The 23,663-nt window shown below is 43.7% G+C and overlaps 1 protein-coding gene and 1 pseudogene across 1 annotated transcript in view; one reads left to right on the plus strand and one right to left on the minus strand.

Moving 5' to 3' along the window:
• The window catches only part of LOC126199006 (uncharacterized), a 362,479-nt gene that overhangs the window by 89,481 nt on the left and 249,335 nt on the right, over positions 1-23,663 (plus strand). The window contains exon 3 of the mRNA XM_049935686.1: positions 12,383-12,455. Within this exon, the coding sequence (XP_049791643.1) occupies positions 12,383-12,455 (73 nt within the window). The remainder of the gene's footprint in view (positions 1-12,382; positions 12,456-23,663) is intronic.
• Positions 13,144-13,261, minus strand: LOC126200062 (5S ribosomal RNA; annotated as a pseudogene).

The raw sequence follows: 23,663 nt of genomic DNA on the forward strand, positions 1-23,663 counted from the left end.
TACCAGTTTTTCCATTCGTCTGTAAAGAATTCGTGTTAGTATTTTGCAGCTGTGGCTTATTAAACTGATTTTTCGGTAATTCTCACATCTGCCAACACCTGCTTTCTTTGGTATTGGAATTATTATATTCTTCTTGAAGTCTGAGGGTATTTCGCCTGTTTCATACATCTTGCTCACCAGATGGTAGAGGTTTGTCAGGACTGGCTCTCCCAAGGCCGTCAGTAGTTCTAATGGAATTTTGTCTACTCCTGGGGCCTTGTTTCGACTCAGGTCTTTCAGTGCTCTGTTAAACTCTTCACGCAGTATCGTATGTCCCATTTCATCTTCATCTATATCCTCTTCCATTTCCATAATGTTGTCCTCAAGTAAATCGCCCTTGTATAGACCCTCTATATACTCCTTCCACCTTCCTGCTTTCCCTTCTTTGCTTAGAACTGGGTTTCCATCTGAGCTCTTGATATTCATACAACAGGCTCTCTTTTCTCAAAAGGTCTCTTTAATTTTCCTGTAGGCAGTATCTATCATATCTGTAGAGATAAACCTCTACATCCTTACATTTGTCCTCTAGCCATGCCTGCTTAGCCATTTTGCATTTCCTGTCGATCTCATTTTTGAGACGTTTGTATTCCTTTTTGCCTGCTTCATTTACTGAATTTTTATATTTTCTCCTTTCATCAATTAAATTCAATATTTCTTCTGTTACCCAAGGATTTCTACTATCACTCATCTTTTTACCTACTTGATCCTCTGCTGCCTTCACTACTTCATCCCACAGAGCTACCCATTCTTCTTCTACTGTATCTCTTTCCCCCATTCCTGTCAATTGTTCCCTTATGCTCTCCCTGAAACTGTGTACAACCTCTGGTTTAGTCAGTTTATCCAGGTCCCATCTCCTTAAATTCCCACCTTTTTGCAATTTCTTCAGTTTTAATCTACACTTCATAGCCAATAAATTGTGGTCAGAGTCCACATCTGCCCCTGGAAATGTCTTACAATTTAAAACCTGGTTCCTAAATCTCTGTCTTACCATTATATAATCTATCTGATACCTTTTAGTATCTCCAGGATTCTTCCATGTATACAACCTTCTTTTATGATTCTTGAACCAAGTGTTAGCTATGATTAAGTTATGCTCTGTGCAAAATTCTACCAGACAGCATCCTCTTTCATTTCTTACCCCCAATCCATATTCATCTACTATGTTTCCTTCTCTCCCTTTTCCTACTCTCGAATTCCAGTCACCCATGACTATTAAATTTTCGTCTCCCTTCACTACCCGAATAATTTCTTTTATCTCATCATTTGGGTGCGTAGATCCTGAGAAATCAGTAACCAGAGCAACCACCGCTGGTCGTAATAACGGCCTTGATACGCCTGGGCATCGAGTCAAACAGAGCTTGGATGGCGTGTACAGGTACAGCTGCCCATGCAGCTCCGACACGATACCACAGTTATCAAGAGCAGTGACTGGCGTATTGTGACGAGTCAGTTGCTCGGCCACCATTGACCAGACGTTTTCAATTGGTGAGAGACCTGGAGAATGTGCTGGCCAGGGCAGCAGTCGAACATTTTCTGTATCCAGAAAGGCCCGTACAGGACCTGCAACATGTCGTCGTGCATTATCCTGCTGAAATGTAGGGTTTCACAGGGATCGAATGCAGAGTAGAACCACGGGTCGTAACACATCTGAAATGTAACGTCCACTGTTCTAAGTGCCGTCAGTGCGAACAAGAGGTAACCGAGACGTGTAACCAATGGCGCCCCATACCATCACGCCGGGTGATACGCCAGGATGGCGATAACGAATTCACGATTCCAATGTGCGTTCAACGCGATGTCGCCAAACACGGATGCGACCATCATGATACTGTAAACAGAATCTGGATTCATCCGAAAAAATGACGTTTTGCCATTCGTGCACCCAGGTTCGTCGTTGAGTACACCATCGCAGGCACTCCTGTCTGTGATGCAGCGTCAAGGGTAACGGCAGCCATGGTCTCCGAGCTGATAGTCCATGCTGCTGCAAACGCCGTCGAACTGTTCGTGCAAGTGGTTCTTGTCTTGCAACCGTCCCCATCTGTTGACTCAGGGATCGAGACGTGGCTGCACGATCCGTTACAGCCATGCGGATAAGATGCCTGTCATCTTGACTGCTAGTGATACGAGGCCGTTGGGATCCAGGACAGCGTTTCATATTACCCTCCTGAACCCACCGATTCCATATTCTGCTAACAGTCATTGGATCTCGACCAACGCGAGCAGCAATGTCGCGATACGATAAACCGCAATCGCGATAGGCTACAATCCGACTTTTATCGAAGTCGGAAACGTGATGGTACGCATTTCTCCTGCTTACACGAGGCATCACAACAACGTTTCACCAGGCAACGCCGGTCAACTGCTGTTTGTGTATGAGAAATCGGTTGGAAACTTTCCTCATGTCAGCACGTTGTAGGTGTCGCCACCGGCGCCAACCTTGTGTGAATGCTCTGAGAAGCTAATCATGCATCTTCTTCCTGTCGGTTAAATTTCGCGTCTGTAGCACGTCATATTCGTGTTATAGCAATTTTAATGGCCAGTAGTGTATGACTCCAGACAAGGAGCGAGGGTAAGACAGGGATAAAAGGAGTAACTCCTTGGAATGGGCAGCTACACGTTATGAAGAGCGTATAGCAGGGCTTAAGACATGATTTACTGACAAATGCCTCCTTCCCTCCACTTACTCACTCTCCAAAGCATAGTGCACAGTTAGAGCCACTGCGATGGTAAGGGCTCTTTGATAACACGCCATGTCAGGGACTGGCGGAGGAAGAGGGGAAAACTGAATAAAACTCAGAAGCAGGATGCTCCGAGACGGCTATTGCAGTCAGATCAGGACGTTGGTATTTGTATCAGCGTTTGTATCAGCCGAAGAGAGTATCAGATGGCGCTAAGCAGAGTTATTTTGAGTAGTTGTAGCGCAGCTAATGGAATCCTAGTCTTTTAGCCAGTGAGTTCTGCTTGTCATGTCGTTGGTGCGGGCTCAGTTAGGAGTGACAGTTCCATTTTAAGTGCAAGTCAGTCAATATGTCTCTGTAGAGACTTGGTCTCTTCGTCGGTACAGTTCCTTAGAGCAATTATGTGAGGAGCTGATACTGTTTCCTCAATAAAGACAGAAGTTGTGAAACGCTCACAGTGTTTGTCATTTCAGTACATAGCCCAAGCCTTACCTTTTGTAATAAGGTAATTTCAAGAAGATGGTCAGGTCAAGACTATCCCCCTTCTTCTCGAATCCTGTCGCCCGGTCCCAAGCAACACTCACTTTTGGGACGCGGCACTGTGTAGTTTTCGCAATTTTGGTATTTCGTTGTATTGTTCACAATGTCTTTGAAACTGCTACCTAATAACACATTTATCCATAGTGACAATGGGATATTTACTGTGTGCACTTTGTTTATCTTCGTCTTCTTTTCAGTAGATGCTTGATTCCCACTGCCCTCAGCATCGTGTCCCACCTGCCGTAATTTGCACATCGACTTAACGCAATTTCAGTACGTTCCTTGCACACGGCGTCTTCATTTCCGCTAAGACTGTCACTGCTTTCTCTTCCTCGTCGTCGACAAATTTAATGATGTCATACGAGGCCGACGTGGCTGCACGCAAAGGCATTTTCCACGATCGCTTTTCGTTCTTGCACCTTGAAGTAGCGACGTGCAGTATTTTCAGCTGGAACATGACCATACCAGCAGTAGACAGCTGACTAGGCGAAGAATGTCACTGGCCATCTGAAGAATATTGCCTTAGCAGCAGATTTCATTGTCAGCCTCTTGTTGTATGTCACTGTTCGCCGGTTACGGTCTCAAAGTTGTTATTTTTTTTATTTACATATGCCGCGCCAAAGGGTAAAATTCAAGAGAAACATGGAAGTAGACATCACATCAAAATTAAGGGCAAGAAACAAGCGAGAAAATCCTATCATTAGCAATGTTTTAACTGAATAAAACGAAACAAGTGTCGTAACGATCAAACACGCTGCAGTAGTTGCGTACGCAATGCCAGCATTCATAAACTATTCATACGTGACTTGCTGATATCATGTACACAGGTGGAGAATTTGACCGACTTTATTTCGGAAATATTCGTACACTGAAGACGTGAGACGATTAATACATTTACGAGGCTCCACTAAATTAAAAATATAAAGAATCTGTTACGAGAATGGAATGCAACCCTTATTTACTTCTCAGTGTTCAATAGCACTTGCAAAGAATTCTTAGGGACGTGTCGTAGCCAGTTATGAACTGCTGCCAGGACATCTCGTCATCAGCGAACTTTGAGCCACTAACACTAAGAGCTTCTTTCAGTGGGTTAAAAACGTCATAACCTGAAGGTGCCAGATCCGGGGAATACGAGGGGATGGTGTAAGGAGACGAACGTCAGGTCTCCCTGCACACGTCCATTCGCCTTTCTTTCATTTCTGATGTCAAACGTTCTGGAATCCACCACACTCACACTTTCTTGAACATCAGTACCTCACGAACAATATGGTGAGACGATCCGACACTACAGTTAATCGTTGCTGCAATGTCACTCACTGTAATACACCTGTTTTCCCATATCAGCTCATCAACTCTCCCGCTGTTGTTCTCCGTGCCTACGCAGACAGAGCGTCATGGGCGTGGCGAATCTTCAACAGTTGTTACTCACCGTTTGAACTTGCCTGCCCGCTTGTGCACTTGTGGTCGATTCAGACAACTTACACAATATTGCACTGCCATCTAACGGATAATTTCGATTGGTTTCATTCCTTCATCTAATAACACTCCGCTGCTCCACGTTGGTGGAAACCTACAAGGGTGCCACCATCTTGTTTCACTGATTCCCTGCAATCCCTTCACGAGGTTTGTGTGCCACCCCGTCTGATAGTTTCTAGGACACCACCAAAAGATAACAATGAAGCTCAAACTTTACCGAAATTTTGTACTTTTTATACAACTTTTCCTTTTAATTTATTGAATGAGCATTATTCATCGCTCTAAACTCTTTAAATTATTCGCACTGTAATCGTCATGCACTAGAATTCACGAAAATGTTTTTAGAACACCGCCATCGGCGTCTTCAGAAATGATTCCAAAGGAAGGCAAAATTCTGAAATATTTTTTGTGTAACTGATTCGGTGAATTATAAAAGGTGTTGTGATTCAGGAACTACATTTGGCAAGAAATACAAAAAATTATTAACCTCAAAAGATTGACAGCTATGTAATCACTATTTGCAAGCTAGATTACGTTGACATCTTAAAAATAAGCATATTCAGTCATATACGCAAAGTACTCCATTTATGTTACTAATATGAATATGGAAGCCACTTCTTATATTCAACGATCTAAAAATTTCATCCTAATAAAAAAAAATTATTTGGGGCCTATAATGTGATATGGAACTGTAATTAAAAATCTGAAATCAGAAGGATTGACCAAATCTTGTTGAAGATCAACAAAAGTAACCAGCATTAACACTGCCCGAACCGGAGGAATAGGCTGTAGACTTTCTAAAAAGATTTCTTAGATTTCATTTGATTTACTTTCTCTGCCTACAAAACACATCTTATCATGGCTTTAATCGCTTTCATGCTTTCTGTTTTTTGTAATATTGGCTGGCATAACCAAAATTTAAACAATGTACTTTGAAGACTACTTTTTTTGCGGTGTCTAGGCACCAGAAAAGAGTGGATGAATGAGAGAAATCTCCCAAAACCACCCTCAAATTGACTGTTGGTGCCGACTTTTAATAACCCAGGACTGAACCAAGGAAGTCCCTGTTCTCCAGGTTATGATACAACTGTGCAATCAGGCCAACTGGTCTCCAAAATTCACAGCTCTAAGACAGCAATTGGCATCGTGTCATACCCCGTAGAGTTGAAAAGTTTCCAATTCCTGAAGAGGACACGTTTTCGATCGTGAACATTTACGCTTTTTTCCTCTTCTAGCGCATAAAATTGAATGCCGGCCGCGGTGGCCGTGCGGTTCTGGCGCTGCAGTCCGGAACCGCGGGGCTGCTACGGTTGCAGGTTCGAATCCTGCCTCGGGCATGGGTGTGTGTGATGTCCTTAGGTTAGTTAGGTTTAAGTAGTTCTAAGTTCTAGGGGACTTATGACCTAAGATGTTGAGTCCCATAGTGCTCAGAGCCATTTGAACCATTTTTAAAATGGAATTTTCTATTTTGTCTGAAGCCTTTGACTCATACGATTGGCATTTATAACGTCGTAGTCTGGCTAACTAGCGGTAGAGCTGTATATATTGACGTTATATAAAAAATCTATTTGGGCTGCGCTGAAATCCCACCGAGTGCGTTTTATTTGTCTCGATCAGGTGAAGCAATTACGTGCTCCCTGGCGTACTTAAACACAGCTTCACGTAGGGATGTATCACTTCATATTCCGGTATTAATCGTAGCTTCATTACCTGGGCAACACCAATATCTCCACTAAAGTTTTTCAGTTTACTAGAGCCTAATAGTTCGTAACAGAGCGATAATTTGTTACTGCGGCAAAGAGAACTTATGCACGCCGCGTTCCTTGGACAATCGATGTCGTCGCACAGATAATTATTTACTGAGTCCACAATATTGAATGGATTGAAAGAAGTTATTAACGCAGTAACAACACTGAATGCTGGTTTATTTCATTATTTTCACATCCTAACATTGCCGTAAGGAAGTACCTTTTCCTATCTGGGTGGAATTAATGACGTATACTTCAGTCCAAGATATTATGCAAGTTCCAGAGTCCATTAACTGATTTCATGAAAGTTAATTCTTTTCTCACAATTCGGTTTCAAAGTTTAGTCTCTATATCGGTCCATCATTAGTAGTTCCTAACTTTGGCTAATGTCCAGTCTTTTATTTAAGACAATTTCGAATCTTTCACTATCTGGATTCTAGGTGATATCCTGTTTGAAGTTAGTGATTTACTTCTTACAAGTTCAGTGCGTCGTAGTAGATCGCAAATGTTTAGCGTTCAAAAAACAATCTCGTCGCGCCCACGTAAACGAGCACACGCTGAGGCACGACTTGCTCCGGCTAACTCTCGTAACACAGTAAAAGTGCATGGCTCTTTCTTAGGTATTACACACGATTCTCAAAGAGTACTCATAAGGAGTATTCTTTGAGATCGTTCGTCCTACTCTGCGATTTCTAATTACGGTACTTTGCGATCTACTATGATTTTATTTTGAAACTAATGGGAGTCTATCTTTTTTATTTCTTTCCTTTCCAAAACACTAAGCTACTTGGTACTGAATTTCTTTTCTATCTACGTGATACTATTCAAGCAACATTATTCCAAAAAGGTCTTCTTTTTTTTTTCTTTTTTTCATTTATGAAATTTGGAACTTGATTTTTGGGACTTTCGGGCTTTGGGGTAATATTTTTATATTATTCATTTTTCGTCCAAAGGAAGCGGCGCTACACGTTCAATAGGTAATTCAACACTTTTTTTTCTGTATTCCAATATAACATAATATTTTCCACTCTTTTGACTACAAAACCCTATTTTTCGACATAACCTCCGTTGAACGCTATAGTCTCACGCCACCTTACGGGGAGTGCCGCATTGTACTACTCTACTGAAAGACATCGGGGACAACGTCTCGCTGCATCAATGGCCTCCCCGTCATCCGCGTGGTGCTCCCTGCGGGTTGCATCCTTCATTGGACCAAGCAGATGGAAATTCGGAACGTACGGGATCCAGGTTCTGGGGTGGATGAAGAAGGACGTCTAGTGAAGTTTTGTAAGCTCCGGGTGTGCAGACATGTGCGAGGCCTTGCGTTGTCGTGGAGAAGGAGAAGTTCCTTTGCATTTTTGTGGCCACGAACACGCTGAAGGCGTTTCTTCAGTTTACTGAGGGTAGCTCAGGTCTGTGCGACCTTGTTGCGACGATGAAAGACGTCTCGCCCAACGACTCACGCTCTTTTGTTCACTTCCAGGTCTCCGTGGACATTCTGCAAAAGCCTATGAATATCTGCGATGCTCTGATTTTCAACTAAAAGAAACTCATTGAGAGCTCTCTGCTTGCAAAGCACTTCCGTTACAGACGCCATTTTGAAGGCTACATATCGCACCACCATCTATCGGAACATCATGAAACGATAGGGCTGAAGCAATAATATTCCACTATGTCCCGCAACAAGAGCAGTTCAACGGAATGGACAGTGTCTCGAAAGGAGGATATAAAATGAACATCAACAAAAGCAAAACGAGGATAATGGAATGTAGTCGAATTAAGCCGGGTGATGCTGAGGGAATTAGATTAGGAAATGAGACACTTAAAATAATAAAGGAGTTTTGCTATTTGGGGAGTAAAATAACTGTTGGTGGTCGAAGTAAAGGGGATATAAAATGTAGACTGGCAATGGCAAGGAAAGCGTTTCTGAAGAAGAGACATTTGTTAACATCAAGTATAGATTTAAGTTCAAAATGGTTCAAATGGCTCTGAGCACTATGGGACTTAACATCTATGGTCATCAGTCCCCTAGAACTTAGAACTACTTAAACCAAACTAACCTAAGGACATTACACAACACGCAGTCATCACCAGGCAGAGAAAATCCCTGACCCCGGCGGGAATCGAACCCGGGATCCCGGGCGTGGGAAGCGAGAACGCTACCGCACGACCACGAGCTGCGGACATAGATTTATGTGTCAGGAAGTCGTTTCTGAAAGTATTTATATGGAGTGTAGCCATGTATGGAAATGAAACATGGACGATAAATAGCTTGGACAAGAAGAGAATAGAAGCTTTCGAAATGTGGTGCTACAGAAGAATGCTGAAAATTAGATGGGTAGATCACATAACTAATGAGGAGATATTGTTTAGAATTGGGGAGAAGAGGAGTTTGTGGCACAACTTGACTAGAAGAAGGGATCGGTTGGTAGCACATGTTCTGAGGCATCATGGGATCACCAATTTAGTATTGAAGGGCAGCGTGGAGGGTAAAAATCGTAGAGGGAGACCAAGAGATAAATACACTAAGCAGATTCAGAAGGGTGTTGGTTGCAGTAGGTACTGACAGATGAAGAAGCTTGCACAGGATAGAGTAGCATGGAGAACTGCATCAAACCAGTCTCAGGAATGAAGACCACAACAGCAACAACATGTCCAACAACAAGTTCCGCATTTTTTCAGCCGAAATTGGGTGAGGAAAAGAATGTGTTGCATTACTTACTGAACACTCGTCAATCTTAAGTTCAGATGGCTGTGTTCTTCAGAGTCTGTTGCCACAGCTCTGCCACGTAAAATTGAATGCAGAATTTACAAGCGTTTGTGGATCTTGTTTGTTCACAGACGAACGGTGAACTGGTATTGAGATTCCAATGTGCAGAAAGTGGAAGGGGATTTTTGAAGAAGCTGGAGTGGATGACATGTACGTACACTGCTGCCAAGCTTACGTTATACTGGAATCCGTACTTCAGGTTGTTTTGATCGGTCGCTTTCTGCAACTGGAAGATACATGTACGAGAAAGGAACAGAGAAAAGACTGATGGGACTATTTCTTGTTCTCTAAAGGTTCGCATCCATCCTGAATGCCAAATAGCACCAAAACTGCCACCAATCCAAGAAGTCACCATAATTTCTGGTCAGTGGCATGAGAACCAAAAATATCCTAAGACAGGTGGTTATTCTTTACCGCCGGTCACAACAGGCAATATTAATCTGCAGTTTACTAGCGTCACAGACAATCATTGCTAGAAATTCGAGAGAAATCACTAGTGAATAAGAAGTCTGTAGACAGTTTCAAGAGTGGAGGAGGGAAGGGGGGCAGGGGTTGATCAAGAGCACCCTCTTGTTCCTCTGCCTTGCGGACGCCTATGAAGAGCGTATAACGATGTTGTCCACCACTCGCAGTAACATTACAGCCGCGCGCATTCTTATGGACAGTAGTCAAATTATAGCAGTAGTTACTTTTCCTTTAGAGATGGCGTATTAACACTTGGCCTATGGTACACGTTATCGAGTAATATATTATAAATTTCTCACGGTTCGTGTATAATTAGCTTCGCAGATTATGATTGGAGTCTAGTTTGAGAATGAAAAGACACAATTTCAGAGACTACTTTACTGCTCTCATACTGATATAATTTTATGTATATACACTAAAACAACGAGTGAAAATTTGTACCAAGGTTGGGAATCGAACCCACGTCTTCTGCTCACTGGGCAGGTGCGTTAGCCATTAAGCCACCTCGGCACAGCAATGTAGGCAACTGCACAGTTTATCCTGGCACGCCTCCCTCCTCGATCCAAATTGTCATCTCATTTGTATAAGTATTTGCACCTGGATTGCAGCCTGTATCCCCCATTTACGTTCGATACGGAGGTGTTATTCCAGAACATAGAGAGCCCTGGCAGTTCTGTTCGTGTGTAAGGGGGAATTTAAAGTAGACTGGGGAGGCAGCAAGAATTTGGATCGAGGAGCAGGGCATGCCAGGGTAATCCGTGCAGTTGCGTAAACTGACGTGCCAAGAACACACCTGCCTAGTAAGCAGGAAACCGGGCTTCGATTCCCAGCTCATACATAAAACCTTTCATATAAGTCATCAAAAGCATTTTCTCTTGTACTTTGGCAGCTATGTACACTTTCGATTTGGCAGTGTGTATATGGAGTCATATGAATAAAATATTAGCCACCACATGTTTCGTACGACGTCCCGAGTCAACGCAAAGCATTGGTTTGTTACTCTTTACAAACAATATGTTTTTGAGGTGCAAATTTATGGGCCCATTTGATGGAACGTTTGTAGAGTAATCTGTTGTGGTCTTCAGGTTGACAGGGACAGCTATCTAGGAAGAATACCCAGTGTATTGTGTATTAAACTGGGGAACTGGAAACGACGGAGAGGCTTCGTCCCACTGTAGCCGTCAGTGGTTCACAACCCCACAGCAGTCCACCCACCCCACCGCCGCCCCACGCTGAACCCAGGGCTATTGTGCGGTTCAGTCCCCAGTGGACATTCCCCCCCCCCCTCCCCATGGTGTATCCATACGTGGAGACTGTGTTTGCGCAGCAATCGCTGACATAGTTCAACTGAGGCAGAATAAGGGGAACCAGATGGAAAACCGCCTTAAAAACCATCCACGGGCTGACAGGCACACCGGACTCGACACTAATCTGCCGGGCGGATTCATGCCAGGGACCGGCATGCCTTCCCGCTCGAGAAACAGCACGTTAGACTGGGCGGATAGCTGGGCAGGATAAAATAACCAATACTCCAGCAGCGATTGAATAGCGCTGCTGCAAGGCAGTGGCGACAGACCAGACAGAGCGGTGCAGTCTGGTACACGTGGAGGGCGAGTCGGGCAAGGAAGATGTGGCTAACAAGTTGCTGCTTCTTTAATCTCAGAGCACAGTACAATACGAAAGACATTTTCATGTTTGTTATTGTGGTCTTCTATTGGAAGACTGGACTGCTGCAGCTCCCTGCGTTAGTCTATTCTTTGCAAGACTCTGCTTCTCGGTATGGTTACTGCAAGCTACAGCCACTTGAACGTGCTTGCTGTGTTCAGGCCTTGGTCCCGCTCTGCAGTTTTAGCCCCTCCCACTTTCCTCTATTTCCAAATTGACCACTGCTTGATGCGCCAGGATTTGTTCTGTCGACCTATCCATTATTTAAAGCAAGTTGTGCCACAAATTTATTTTTCACCAGTTATACTGAGTACCCTTCATTATTCATACGATGCATCCAACATTCTTCCATAATGCCGCTTTCCAAAAGCTTCAATTCTCTTCTTGTCTGAATTTTTGTCGACCACATTTCACTTTCGTCCAAAGCTACACTCTACACGAATACCTTTCGAAAAAACTTCCTAGAACTTACATTTATATTTGATGTCAACAAGTTTCTCTCTTTTTCAGAAATGCTTCTCTTGCAGCTGCCATTCTTCGGTTTACGTGCTCTCCACTTCGGCTATCGTCAGTTATTTTTCTGCTCAATTCGTAATTAAATTTTATCTGCATCACCTAATTTAATCGTACTGCATCCCATTACCATTATTATGGATGTACCCTAATTATAGACGTGAAGTCGTCCTGCGGAAATGTGTTGATAGTAGTACTGGACTCGGCTGTATTAGTCCTTTGGCTACGTAGCTCGCTTTCTATAAGTATGAACGTTATTGATAACGACAAAGGACACCAAAAGATCGTTAAACATTTTACCAACACACTTACCATGACCGAAACGTGGTAAGGAATATTTGTTTGGGCTAACTCCATCCTCACACTGCAAAAAACGAAGTAGCGAGTATCTGCCGAAACACTCGAGAAAATGCACCCGACGACTCTTAGATGAGACACCTGAGACGTGAATGTTGTTGGTTGTGACGCAGTGATCTATCTTCCCGCAGGCAGGCAGCCTCTGGGAGATCATGGACGCCACCTGGATGATTTCCGTCGGCCACCCTACGGAATTCGGCGAAGGTAAGCAACAACGCTTTCCTTAAATAAATTCAGTCTTCAGGAGTACTGAAAGAACTACCTTAATACTAAAAATTTGTCCTTTAAGAAAACATCAAGTACAGTCATTATGCCTCAGTAAATAGTGAATAAATTTCACAAATTCCTTATCTTCGACCAAGGAAACGCGCTACATATTCTCAAGGGATGCCCAGAAGATTTTGTTGAAATAAGTGAACTATTGTCATGGGAGAAGCGATACGCACGTCTGATTGTAGAGCTGTCGGGCCGTTATTGTTTCTGTAGTATACTCATTAACCATTGGAAGAATTTATTTGTTTCACGAGAATGCTGTAAACTGTAGAGTTGTTATACAGGGCGGTCAGAAACAGGATGAATAGTTTATCAGGATGTTTCAGGGTTGCTTGTGCTGAGAAATAATTATTAAGGAAAACTCAATAAGTTGCATCGTTTCCGAGTTAATTAGCATTGAAGTTAGCCAGTCAGGACGGTACTCCGTCTTCAGGCCACGAGTGGCCTACCGGTACCATCCGACCGCCGTGTCATCCTCAGTGCAGGATGTGGATAGGAGGGGAGTGGGGTCAGCATACAGCTCTCCCGGTCGTTATGATGGTATTCGTGACCGAAGCCGCTACTATTCGGTCGAGTAGCTCCTCAATTGGGATCGCGAGGCTGAGTGCACCCCGAAAAACGGCAACAGCGCATGGCGGCCTGGATGGTCACCAATCCAAGTGCCGACCACGCCCGACAGCGCTTAACTTCGGTGATCTCACGGGAACCGGTGTATCCGCTGCGGCAAGGCCGCTGCCCCAGTCAGGATGGTGCACGTGCAAATTCATGCGACCTTCCCCCCCCCCCCCCCCCGTTTCCCCCACCACCACCAACAGCACAGCAGATACAAGTAGTATTTTCTCATAGCGCAGATCATAAAGCACGAAACTGATCAGCCTTTACCTTGCTGCCGTCTCATGCTCAATTTCTGCATCGCTCTCTTGTTCCTTTTTAGGAAACCAAATGACAAATACGTTTGGCGACACCGTCTCTGACTTGTCGCTTGAAGTTGTGCGTGCAACGATTTGATTGGCTAGGTCAAAGTATGGCCCATTATTTTCTTGAAAAATGTCACTGCCATTGGGAACCATGATCTTCATGAAGGGATGTACGTGGTCTGCAACCAGTGTACGATACTGCTTGGCCGTCATGGTGCATTGCACGAGCTCCACCGGAACCATATATTCCCACGTGAATGTTCCCCAGAGCTTAATGGAACCGCCGCCAGCTTGCTCGGTCTCGCATTACAGATGTGAAGGAGCTGTTCCCCTGGAAGACGACGGATTCGGGCCCTCCCATCGGCATCATGAAGAAGGTATCGAGATTCATCAGACCATGCAACGCTCTGCCACTACGCCAGCGTCCAGTGCCGGTGGTCACATGCCCATTTCAGTTGTATTTTCCGAAGTCGTGGTGTACAACATAAGCACATGCGTGGATCGTCGGCTGTGGAGGCCCTCTGTTACTAGTGTTGGATCCACTGTGTGTTCATACACACTTGTACTCGGCCCGGCATTAAAGCCATAGTTCACCGTCTGCCCCATTCAATCAATGTGCCCAGTATATGACGTCAAACATCTGTAATGAGAGGTGGACGCACAACCAAACGACGACTGGATGTGGCTTCACCTTGATTTCGGCGCTTGTTGAAGACACTCACCACAGTACTCTTCGAACACCGAAAAAGTCTTGAAGTTTCCGAAATGCTCATGCCGAGTCCGTGGGCCATCACAGTCTACCCTCGGTCAAACTCAGTCAGATCGCATCTTCCCCATTCTACACAGGGACAGCACGCTAACTGATACTACACTCATGCTCATAAATTAAGGATAATGCCGATACATGGTGAAACAGCGCTCTGGTGGGCGGTTTGCGGGTTTAAATCACCTCGGGGTATGAGCATGCGGTGCATTTGACCTGCGGTCGTCGCACGGTGTCGCTGCAGCAGTCCACATACACAGAGGTGTGTTGGTGCATGTCAGAATACGGTGCAGCGAGTATGGGTGCAGACGTATCCACAAGCGCTAGTGGTGACTGTGTGCTGAAAATGGCTCAAAGAACACATATTGATGACGTTATGAGGGTTACAATACTAGGGCGACTGGAGGCTGGTCTAACACAGCAGGTCGTAGCACTGGCCCTCCGTGTGCCACAAAGTGTGATCTCAAGATTATGGTAACGATTCCAGCACACAGGAAACGTGTCCAGGCGCTACAGTACGGGACGTCCACAGTGTACAACGCCATAAGAAGACCGATATCTCACCATCTGTGCCCGCGGACGGCCACTGAGTACTGCAGGTAACCTTGCTCGGGACCTTACCGCAGCCACTGGAACAGTTGTCTCCAGATACACAGTCTACAGACGACTGAACAGACATGGTTTATTCGCCAGGAGACCTGCAAGGTGCATTCCACTGATCCCTGGTCACAGGAGAGCCCGTAAAGGGCGGTGTCAAGAACACAGTACATGGTCATTGGAACAGAGGTCCCAGGTTATGTTCACGGACGAGTCCAGGTATAGTCTGAACAGTGATCCTCGCCGGGTTTGCATCTGGCGTGAACCAAGAACCAGATACCAATCCCTTAATGTCCTTGAAAGGGATCTCTATGAAGGTCGTGGTTTGATGGTGTGGGATGGGATTATGATTGGTGCACGTACACCCCTGTATGTCTTTGACAGAGAAACTGTAACAGGTCAGGTGTATCGGGACGTCATTTTGCACCAGTATGTCCGCCTTTTCAGGGGTGCAATGGGTCCCACCTTCCTCCTGATGGATGATAACGCACGGGCTCACCGAGCTGCCATCGTGGAGGAGTACCTTGAAACAGAAGATATCAGGCGAATGGAGTGGCCTGCCTGTTCTCCAGGCCTAAACCCTATCGAGCATGTCTGGGATGCTCTCGGTCGACGTATCGCTGCACGTCTTCAAACCCCTATGATACTTCAGGAGCTCTGACAGACACTGGTGCAAGAATGGCAGGCTATAGCCCAACAGTTGCTCGACCACCTGATCCAGAGTATGCCACGTGTGCATGGTGATTACATCCCATATTGATGTCGGGGTACATGCGCAGGAAACAGTGGCGTTATGTAGCACATTTTTGCGGGACGGTTTTCTCAACTTATCACCAATACCGTGGACTTACAGATCTGTGCCGTGTGTGTCCCTATGTGCCTATGCTAATAACCCCAGTTCTGTGTAGTGCCACGTTGTGTGGCACCACATTCTGCAATTATTCTTAATTTATGAGCATGAGTGTACATGCAGCGGCGTCTGTCTGACTAGTCATTCCTCGCCAGGTGACGCTTCAACCGCCTGGACGGGTTTATATCGATTGTAGGTCGATGGTCATAATGTTCTGGCTGATCAGTGTATATCCTCGTTCAGTTTCTATACAGTTCACTGCATCTGGCTTCTAGGGGAATCCAGCAAGACACTCATCGCATACATAAACAAAGCGATTGAAATGATAGGTATGCAACATACCTAATGTACAGATAACACTGTTACCAAGACCAAGGCTACTAGGAAAACTGCCGTTGTCTATGCTTACTTACATAGCCTAAAGTCGTTTTACAGCTCTAGACAACACATTCTTCTGTAGGGAATGGCACTACGATTCCTTCGGCGGCTTTAACTACTCGGAGTCCGGCTCGTTCTTTCTGAATGCCTTATAATAAGGCATTATCACTATAAGTCGCATAGCTATGCGGTAAAAAGATGAAGGGGAAGGAAGATTGAGATTTAAACTTTCGTCGGCGATGGTGTCATTTAGAGACGGAGCACAAGCTCGTGTAGGATAAACATAGGGATAGAAATTGGTAGTGCCCTTTGTAAGGGATCCATGAACCCTTATTTTGCGTAATTGCTTGTTTATTCATTCAAAAAAATGGTTCAAATGGCTCTCAGTACTATGGGACTTAACATCTGCGGTCATCAGTCCCCTCGAACGTAGAACTACTTAAACCTAACTAACCTAAGGACATCACACACATCCATGCCCGAGGCAGGTTTCGAACCTGCGACCGCAGCGGTCACGCAGTTGCAGACTGTAGCGCCTAGAACCGCACGGCCACACCGGCCGGCTTACTCATTCAGGTCACGAGTACATACAGATATCGATTGTCGATGTCTAAGCTCCGAGAGTGCTGTATCAGAGAGTTTGTTTTGATCTTCTGGTAGCTGTGGCCCAGTGGTAGTAGTTGAGTGTGTCGCTTTCACCGCAAACAGGACCTCAACAATAGCTGCCATTGCAGTGAGTGGGAAAGAAATTCGTGTGGATATTATATGAATTAATACTGCGGCAGTCTTCGCGTCTACCACGCCGATCAGCCCTGACTGCAGTGCATCTCGGATTGCATTGTTGTATACAGGTATAGCGTTTTCCCCGCGGCTCCTCCCTTCGACACATATGCTGAACACACTTCCTCCTCCCTCTCTCTCTTTCCTTATCTTCCTCCTTCTGCCTGTCCACCTCATCCTCCCACCTCTGCCTGCCTCCTACCCCTCTCTCTCTCTCTCTCTGCCTCTTCATCTCCTCGTCCTCTTCTTTTGGTCCGTTTCCTCCCACATTTCTCCTATCATATCTTCCTTTCCCTCCCTCCACCCACATCCTCTTCCACTCTCTCAATCCATCTTCACCTCCGCTCTTTCTTTTCCACCTGGCCACTACCCTTCTACACTTTCCGCGTGCCTCGTACATCTCCCTCCCACGATCAGTTTACCGCGCAAAGCAGACCAATACTACTCCAGCAAAACGTGCCTGTCACGTAGGTCTGAGTACATGCCAGGGTCCGAAAAACCGTTTTTTGCTCCCTGTAAAGCCAGTTGATTTGGCAGGTCAATATTTCTCTAACATGCCTTTTGTGCAGGGCAGCTTATACACCAGAGGCTTCGAAAGACACTTTTTTGCCCTTGTCTCCACTCCTGCTGAAGCTAGGAGGTTATAAACTCCACAGTGCTGATATTCGTGAGACCTGCTATTTCTGTGCCAAACTTAATTGAAACTGATCAAGTGGTTTTGGAGAAGATCCCTGATATTCAAATTTACACATGCACTCTCTGTTTTATATGTGTAACACTCAGACACAGTATATATCATAAGAGTAACGCGTGACAATTGGTATTTCATTTTGGCCCGTGTCGAGTTTAACAGTCTTTAGTTCGTAAGACAAAGGCGTAACTGGTTCATATTTATGTTTAAGAACAATATATTCGTCTATGTTAAAATTCAACAGTGAGTTTGAGAAATATGGTTACCCTAATCACTTCAGTAATAGTCTGGCCATGAGAAAAAGATTGAAATGCCAACAAAAGGGCAACATTCTAGGAGTTGGAGTACGGATAGAAGTGGTATGGAAGCTAAAACATCTGAAAAGGGAAATACAGAGGCCCACTCCAGATACGGTTGAGGTCAAGGCTCTAAGAACTATGGAACTTAACATCAGAGGTCATCAGTCCCCTAGACTTAGAACTACTTAAACCTAACTAACCTAAGGGCATTACACACATCCATGCCCAAGGCAGGATTCGAACCTGCGACCGCAGCAGCAGCGCGGTTGCGGACTGAAGTGCCTAGAACCGCTCGACCACAGCGGCCGGCAGAGGTCAAGGATATTAAATGGAGGAAGATTAGTATCTGTGGTCAAACAAGTATAGGTTCATACCAACAGCACCATAAAATGGTGTAATGGGAAGAGAATTCATCGGGAATAGGAAGTTAGGGAAGAGAGTCACTTATTGTGAACAATTTATTAATACAATTATTCTGATCAGAATTGTCAACAGACAACACCACCAACAATAGTTCAGGTATACATCCCGACTTCACAAGCAGAAGATATTGAACAGGAAACAGTATGTAAAGGGAGATGAAAATTTAATAATCATGAACAATTGGAACGCTGTAGTAGGGTGTGGAGTAGAAGAAAGAGTTATGGGAGAATATGGATTCGGTAATAGGAATGTGATGGAAAAGAGCTGATTAAGTTCTGCACTAAATTTCATCTAGTCACAGCGAATACTGTTCAAAGATCACAAGAGAAGGTGGTATACACGAAAAAGTGCTGGAGACACGAGAAGATTCCAGCTAGATTAGACCATGGCAAGAGAGAGATTCCGAAATCAGATAATGGATTGTAAAGCAAGTACAGGAGCAGATATAAATTCCGATCACAACATTATTTAGTAACGGTGAAGTGTAGGCTGAGGTTTCAGGGAAACGTCCAGAAGAATCATTGTGGTAAGAGTGGGATGCTGAACTACTGAGGAATGAAGATGTGCTTGTAAAGTTTTCTAATGCTGTAGATACTGCAATAATGAATACCACAGTAGGTGGTTCAGTTGAAGCGGAATGGGCATGCTAAAATGTGTAACCACAGGAGTGAGACAGAAAAATATAGATATAAAGAAGGTATCTGGTAAGAAACACAACCTAACAAAAGTAATGCTTAAATTGATTGACTAAACAATAAAGTACAAAAACGTTATTAGAGGGACAGGAATACAGCAGTACAAGACACTTGGGAATGAAAATTTTGGGAAGTGTATGAAAGTTAAAGCTTTCTAAAAAGTTTCCTGTCCTGCTCGATGCCAGTAGAACACACTTTATAATCATTCAGGTGAGTGACGACACACGGCCAAGAGAGCAAACTGTGATCATCGCAAGAAGCCAGACTGTCTCTGACCGTCCTCCACATCGACACAGGGGCTGGGAGGGGAGTCCGAATCACCGTTGGATAATGGAAAATAGTTGCAGGAAAAATGTGAAGGTATCGAAAACTAAATGGTCGTTGGAAGGACAGGTTCAGCCTATAGAAAGTCCGAAACAATTTTCGGTGAAATATAAAATAGCGACATCAACATTAAAAGTGCAGAGAAATGAGAGCATAGGTGGAAACTCTACACTGAAGGCCTTCACAATGGAGAACAACTGACTGATGTTGTGATAAAGGAAGAAATTGGAATCGGTGTGGAAGACAAACGAGTTCCAGTATTAGAGTCTGATTTTAAGAGAGCTCTGGAAGACGTGAGATCAAATAAGACGGAAGGAACTGATGACATTCCATCGAAATTTTGAAATCATTGGGGAAGTAACAACCAAACTGCTGTTTCAGTTGGTTTGTAGGATATATGAGACTGGAGATTTACCGCCACACTTTCGGAAAAACCTCACCCACACATTTCCGAATCCATATCTACATCTACATACATACTCCGCAATCCACCATACGGTGCGTGGCGGAGGGTACCTCGTACCACAACTAGCATCCTCTCTCCCTGTTCCACTCCCAAACAGAACAAGGGAAACATGACTGCCTATATGCCTCTGTACGAGCCCTAATCTCTGTTATCTTATCTTTGTGGTCTTTCCGCGAAATGTAAGTTGGCGGCAGTAAAATTGTACTGCAGTCAGCCTCAAATGCTGGTTCTCTAAATTTCCTCAGTAGCGATTCACGAAAAGAACGCCTCCTTTCCTCTAGAGACTCACATCCGAGTTCCTGAAGCATTTCCGTAACGCTCACGTGATGATCAAACCTACCAGTAACAAATCTAGCAGCCCGCCTCTGAATTGCTTCTATGTCCTCGCTCAATCCGACCTGATAGGGATCCCAAACGCTCGAGCAGTACTCAAGAATAGGTCGTATTAGTGTTTTATAAGCGGTCTCCTTAACAGATGAACCACATCTTCCCAAAATTCTACCAATGAACCGAAGACGACTATCCGCCTTCCCCACAACTGCCATTACATGCTTGTCCCACCTCATATCGCTCTGCAATGTTACGCCCAAATATTTAATCGACGTGACTGTGTCAAGCGCTACACTACTAATGGAGTATTCAAACATTACGGGATTCTTTTTCTTATTCATCTGCATTAATTTACATTTATCTATATTTAGAGTTAGCTGCCATTCTTTATACCAATCACAAATCCTGTCCAAGTCATCTTGTATCCTCCTACAGTCACTCTACGACGACACCTTCCCGTACACCACAGCATCACCAGCAAACAGCCGCACATTGCTATCCACACTATCCAAAAGATCATTTATGTAGATAGAAAACAACAGCGGACCTACCACACTTCCCTGGGGCACTCCAGATGATACCCTCACCTCCGATGAACACTCACCATCGAGGACAACGTACTGGGTTCTATTACTGAAGAAGTCTTCGAGCCAGTCACATACTTGGGAACCATGAAACACGTATGTTGTGCGGCAGCGATGCTGAGACATTGTAGAATCTCTGACCAGAGCAGTTGCGCTCGACTCGCAGTCTGCAGTAGTCAGTCCTCAGTAGTGCTTGGAGTCTGTGAGTAACAGTAGCGGAGAGCAGTCGGCGGGCGTCGGCACCGCAATGGTCGAGATACAGGATAAGGTATATTGTTAATCAGCCTCCCGCTCAACTAGCAATATTAATTAAGTGTAATTTTCTGTAAAAATCGCCCCCAATAATAATTTTGATTTTTTTTTGAAAGCAATTTTTTAACAAAAGTATCATTTGATTCCCTTGCATTTCCTTAAACAAAAAAAAATTCAGTTAACTTCAAAAAAATTTAGTTATGGCGATACATCTATTGCAAGCTGTGCCGCAGAATAAGAGCAGAATTTTGACATGCAGTTTTAATAAGGTAAGAAATTTATTCTGAATTCGCACAGGGCAAACACCGACATTTCGGTTTATTTGACTTTTGGTTATCACTGTAGTTTCATTGTCATGAGATTATCGTTCATTATTTTATGGGAACTTGTACTTGAGTCAGATAGCGAGCTTTCATTTAATTGTCTTTGCCATTAAAATTTCTGTGGGAGTTCACACTTAGCTGTGGCCCCATTTCTATTAAGTATTGTCTCCAAAATTTTTGTGGGGAGGTTACACTTGGCGACCCTGCCAGGATCGTATTTCGTTGAGAATCTTTTGAAAAACAGTCAGATATCTGCTCTTATTTGCTTAAATATAATTAAGATTTGGCGCAACGCTTTTACTAATTTGTGACTTTCTTTCCTCAGATCATCGGCAATTCGTTGCTCTGTTGTATTTGTGTGTTGCTTTTGCATTGTGCTTATTTCTTTTTGAATAATTGTGACTATTGTGAAAATGCCGCGAAAGACTGTGAATAGTGTATCGCGAGGTATTATGAATGAATTTACCGACTTAAACACTGTGACTGATAGTAATTGTGACAATCCTGCGATCACTGACAATCAGTGCGTTCCAACCACTAAGGACGATTTTTATCTTACTGATGAACAAACGAACTCAATTGTCTCCCCTGTTAATTTGACGACAATTGATGACGCGGGGCGCACTATTGTAATGAGCGCTGCCCAGGTTAACACATCCGGTTTGGAAAATTCATGTAACGTGCAGAGAAATTTTTCTAATGAAAACGGACAATGTACTGAAAGTGCGACGGATTTATTTAATTCCGAAATAATGTCTGACAGTACACATCCGACTGACAAACCTTTTTGTGAATCTCAGAATAACCAAATGGTTACGGAAAATGAGACAATTCCAGATCCACCATTAATTAGCACAGAGAATAGAAATGTTAATTTGGGCTCGGATCAAATTATGGCACTATTGCTGCAACGAGTTAACCAAATTATTGAAACCCAAGACGACCTTAAAGAAGACAACAAACAACTTAGAGAACAGAACAAACAAGATAACGAAAATCTCAAACAACACTTCAATGAAAAATTAGATAACAATTCCAGACAGTTAAATGAAAAATTAGATAACAATTCCAGACAGTTAAATGAAAAATTAGATAACAATTCCAGACAGTTAAGTGAACAAATTAGAGCCGTTGCCGCGCAGTGCCATGACACTAAGGAACAGTTACGCGAAGAAATTGAGGCTTGTTCACGAAAAAGTAGCGAAGAAATTAGGTCTGTTGCTCAAGAATTAAGGGAAATGCAAACAGCCACAACAGAAACACTCAGAGACGAAATTAGCGGAGTCGCTAAACAATGCTCTGAAAAAACTACACAATTACGCGACGAGTTTAAAGCAATGACGGTAGAACTTTCGCGCAAAATGGATGAAAAGATTGATGCGAAATTCGAGCAACAGAACTCTCAAATTAACGAACGTCTTAGTCTTCACATAGAAAACAGTGATACGCGTTTCCGCAAATTTATTCAGGATCAAAATAAAGTGAAACGACAAGTAATGGAAACAATCACAGCTCAGAGACAAGAAGACAAACGTAAAATGTTTGCAAAAGCAAAAACATACGTAGACAATAATATTGCCACAGTGTCCGAGGAAATTAATTCCATCAAACAGTTAAACGCGGAATTACGTGATGAAATTTCTGATCTTAAATCAAAAACAGATACACACGCAGTAGATATTCAGGCAGTGACAGACAGATTTGAAGAATTAGAAATAACACAGGATTCCGATGTCGTCAAAGTTGACGTTAAAAAACTGAACGAAATTACACGTAAGTTGCAAAAACAGATTAATGCGTCCGATTCTAAAAACGATGATCAGGCAAAAACACTGACTGAAAAATATGATGAATTGGCCAGTCGTATTGATGCTATTGAAAGTACTAATGACAGCAAATCAGACGACATTTCACCGGTTTCATTTAGTCAAACAACTGAATTTCAAAATTTACAGCAGACGATTAATGAGATCGATTCATCTAACAACACTTTACGTAGAAAATTGTCTAGTCTACAACAGGAAGTAACACAGATGAAAAACGTTTCAGTTAATAACGCATCACAGCAGACGCCACTTTGCGAACATTTATCAGATTCGCGCAACGCGTGTAATTTGGGTAATCTACAAAGAGGACACGACTACGAATCCGAACAATCACAGTTCAACAGATTCTCTTACAACCATGAACCTGTTCCGTCACACAGAGACGATAATTTCGATTACAAACATTTTCTGTCAGTGAGAAAGTTTAAAGTGTTTAAAAACGACAGAACACAGATTCACCCGCTAGATTGGATCCAACAATTTAGCTTTGCTTTTCCACCGACTTGGCCTGGAACGCAAAAGCTAAAATTTATTTGCAGTGCGTAATAGACCTCAGGGGATTCATTACGCTTTAATGAATATGTGCCGTAGCGAGCATAGGGCCCCGAGCTGTAGTAGTGCTGTTTTCATCTTTAGTTTTC

Source organism: Schistocerca nitens, chromosome 8 (assembly GCF_023898315.1).
Source record: "Schistocerca nitens isolate TAMUIC-IGC-003100 chromosome 8, iqSchNite1.1, whole genome shotgun sequence".
NCBI lineage: Eukaryota > Metazoa > Arthropoda > Insecta > Orthoptera > Acrididae > Schistocerca > Schistocerca nitens.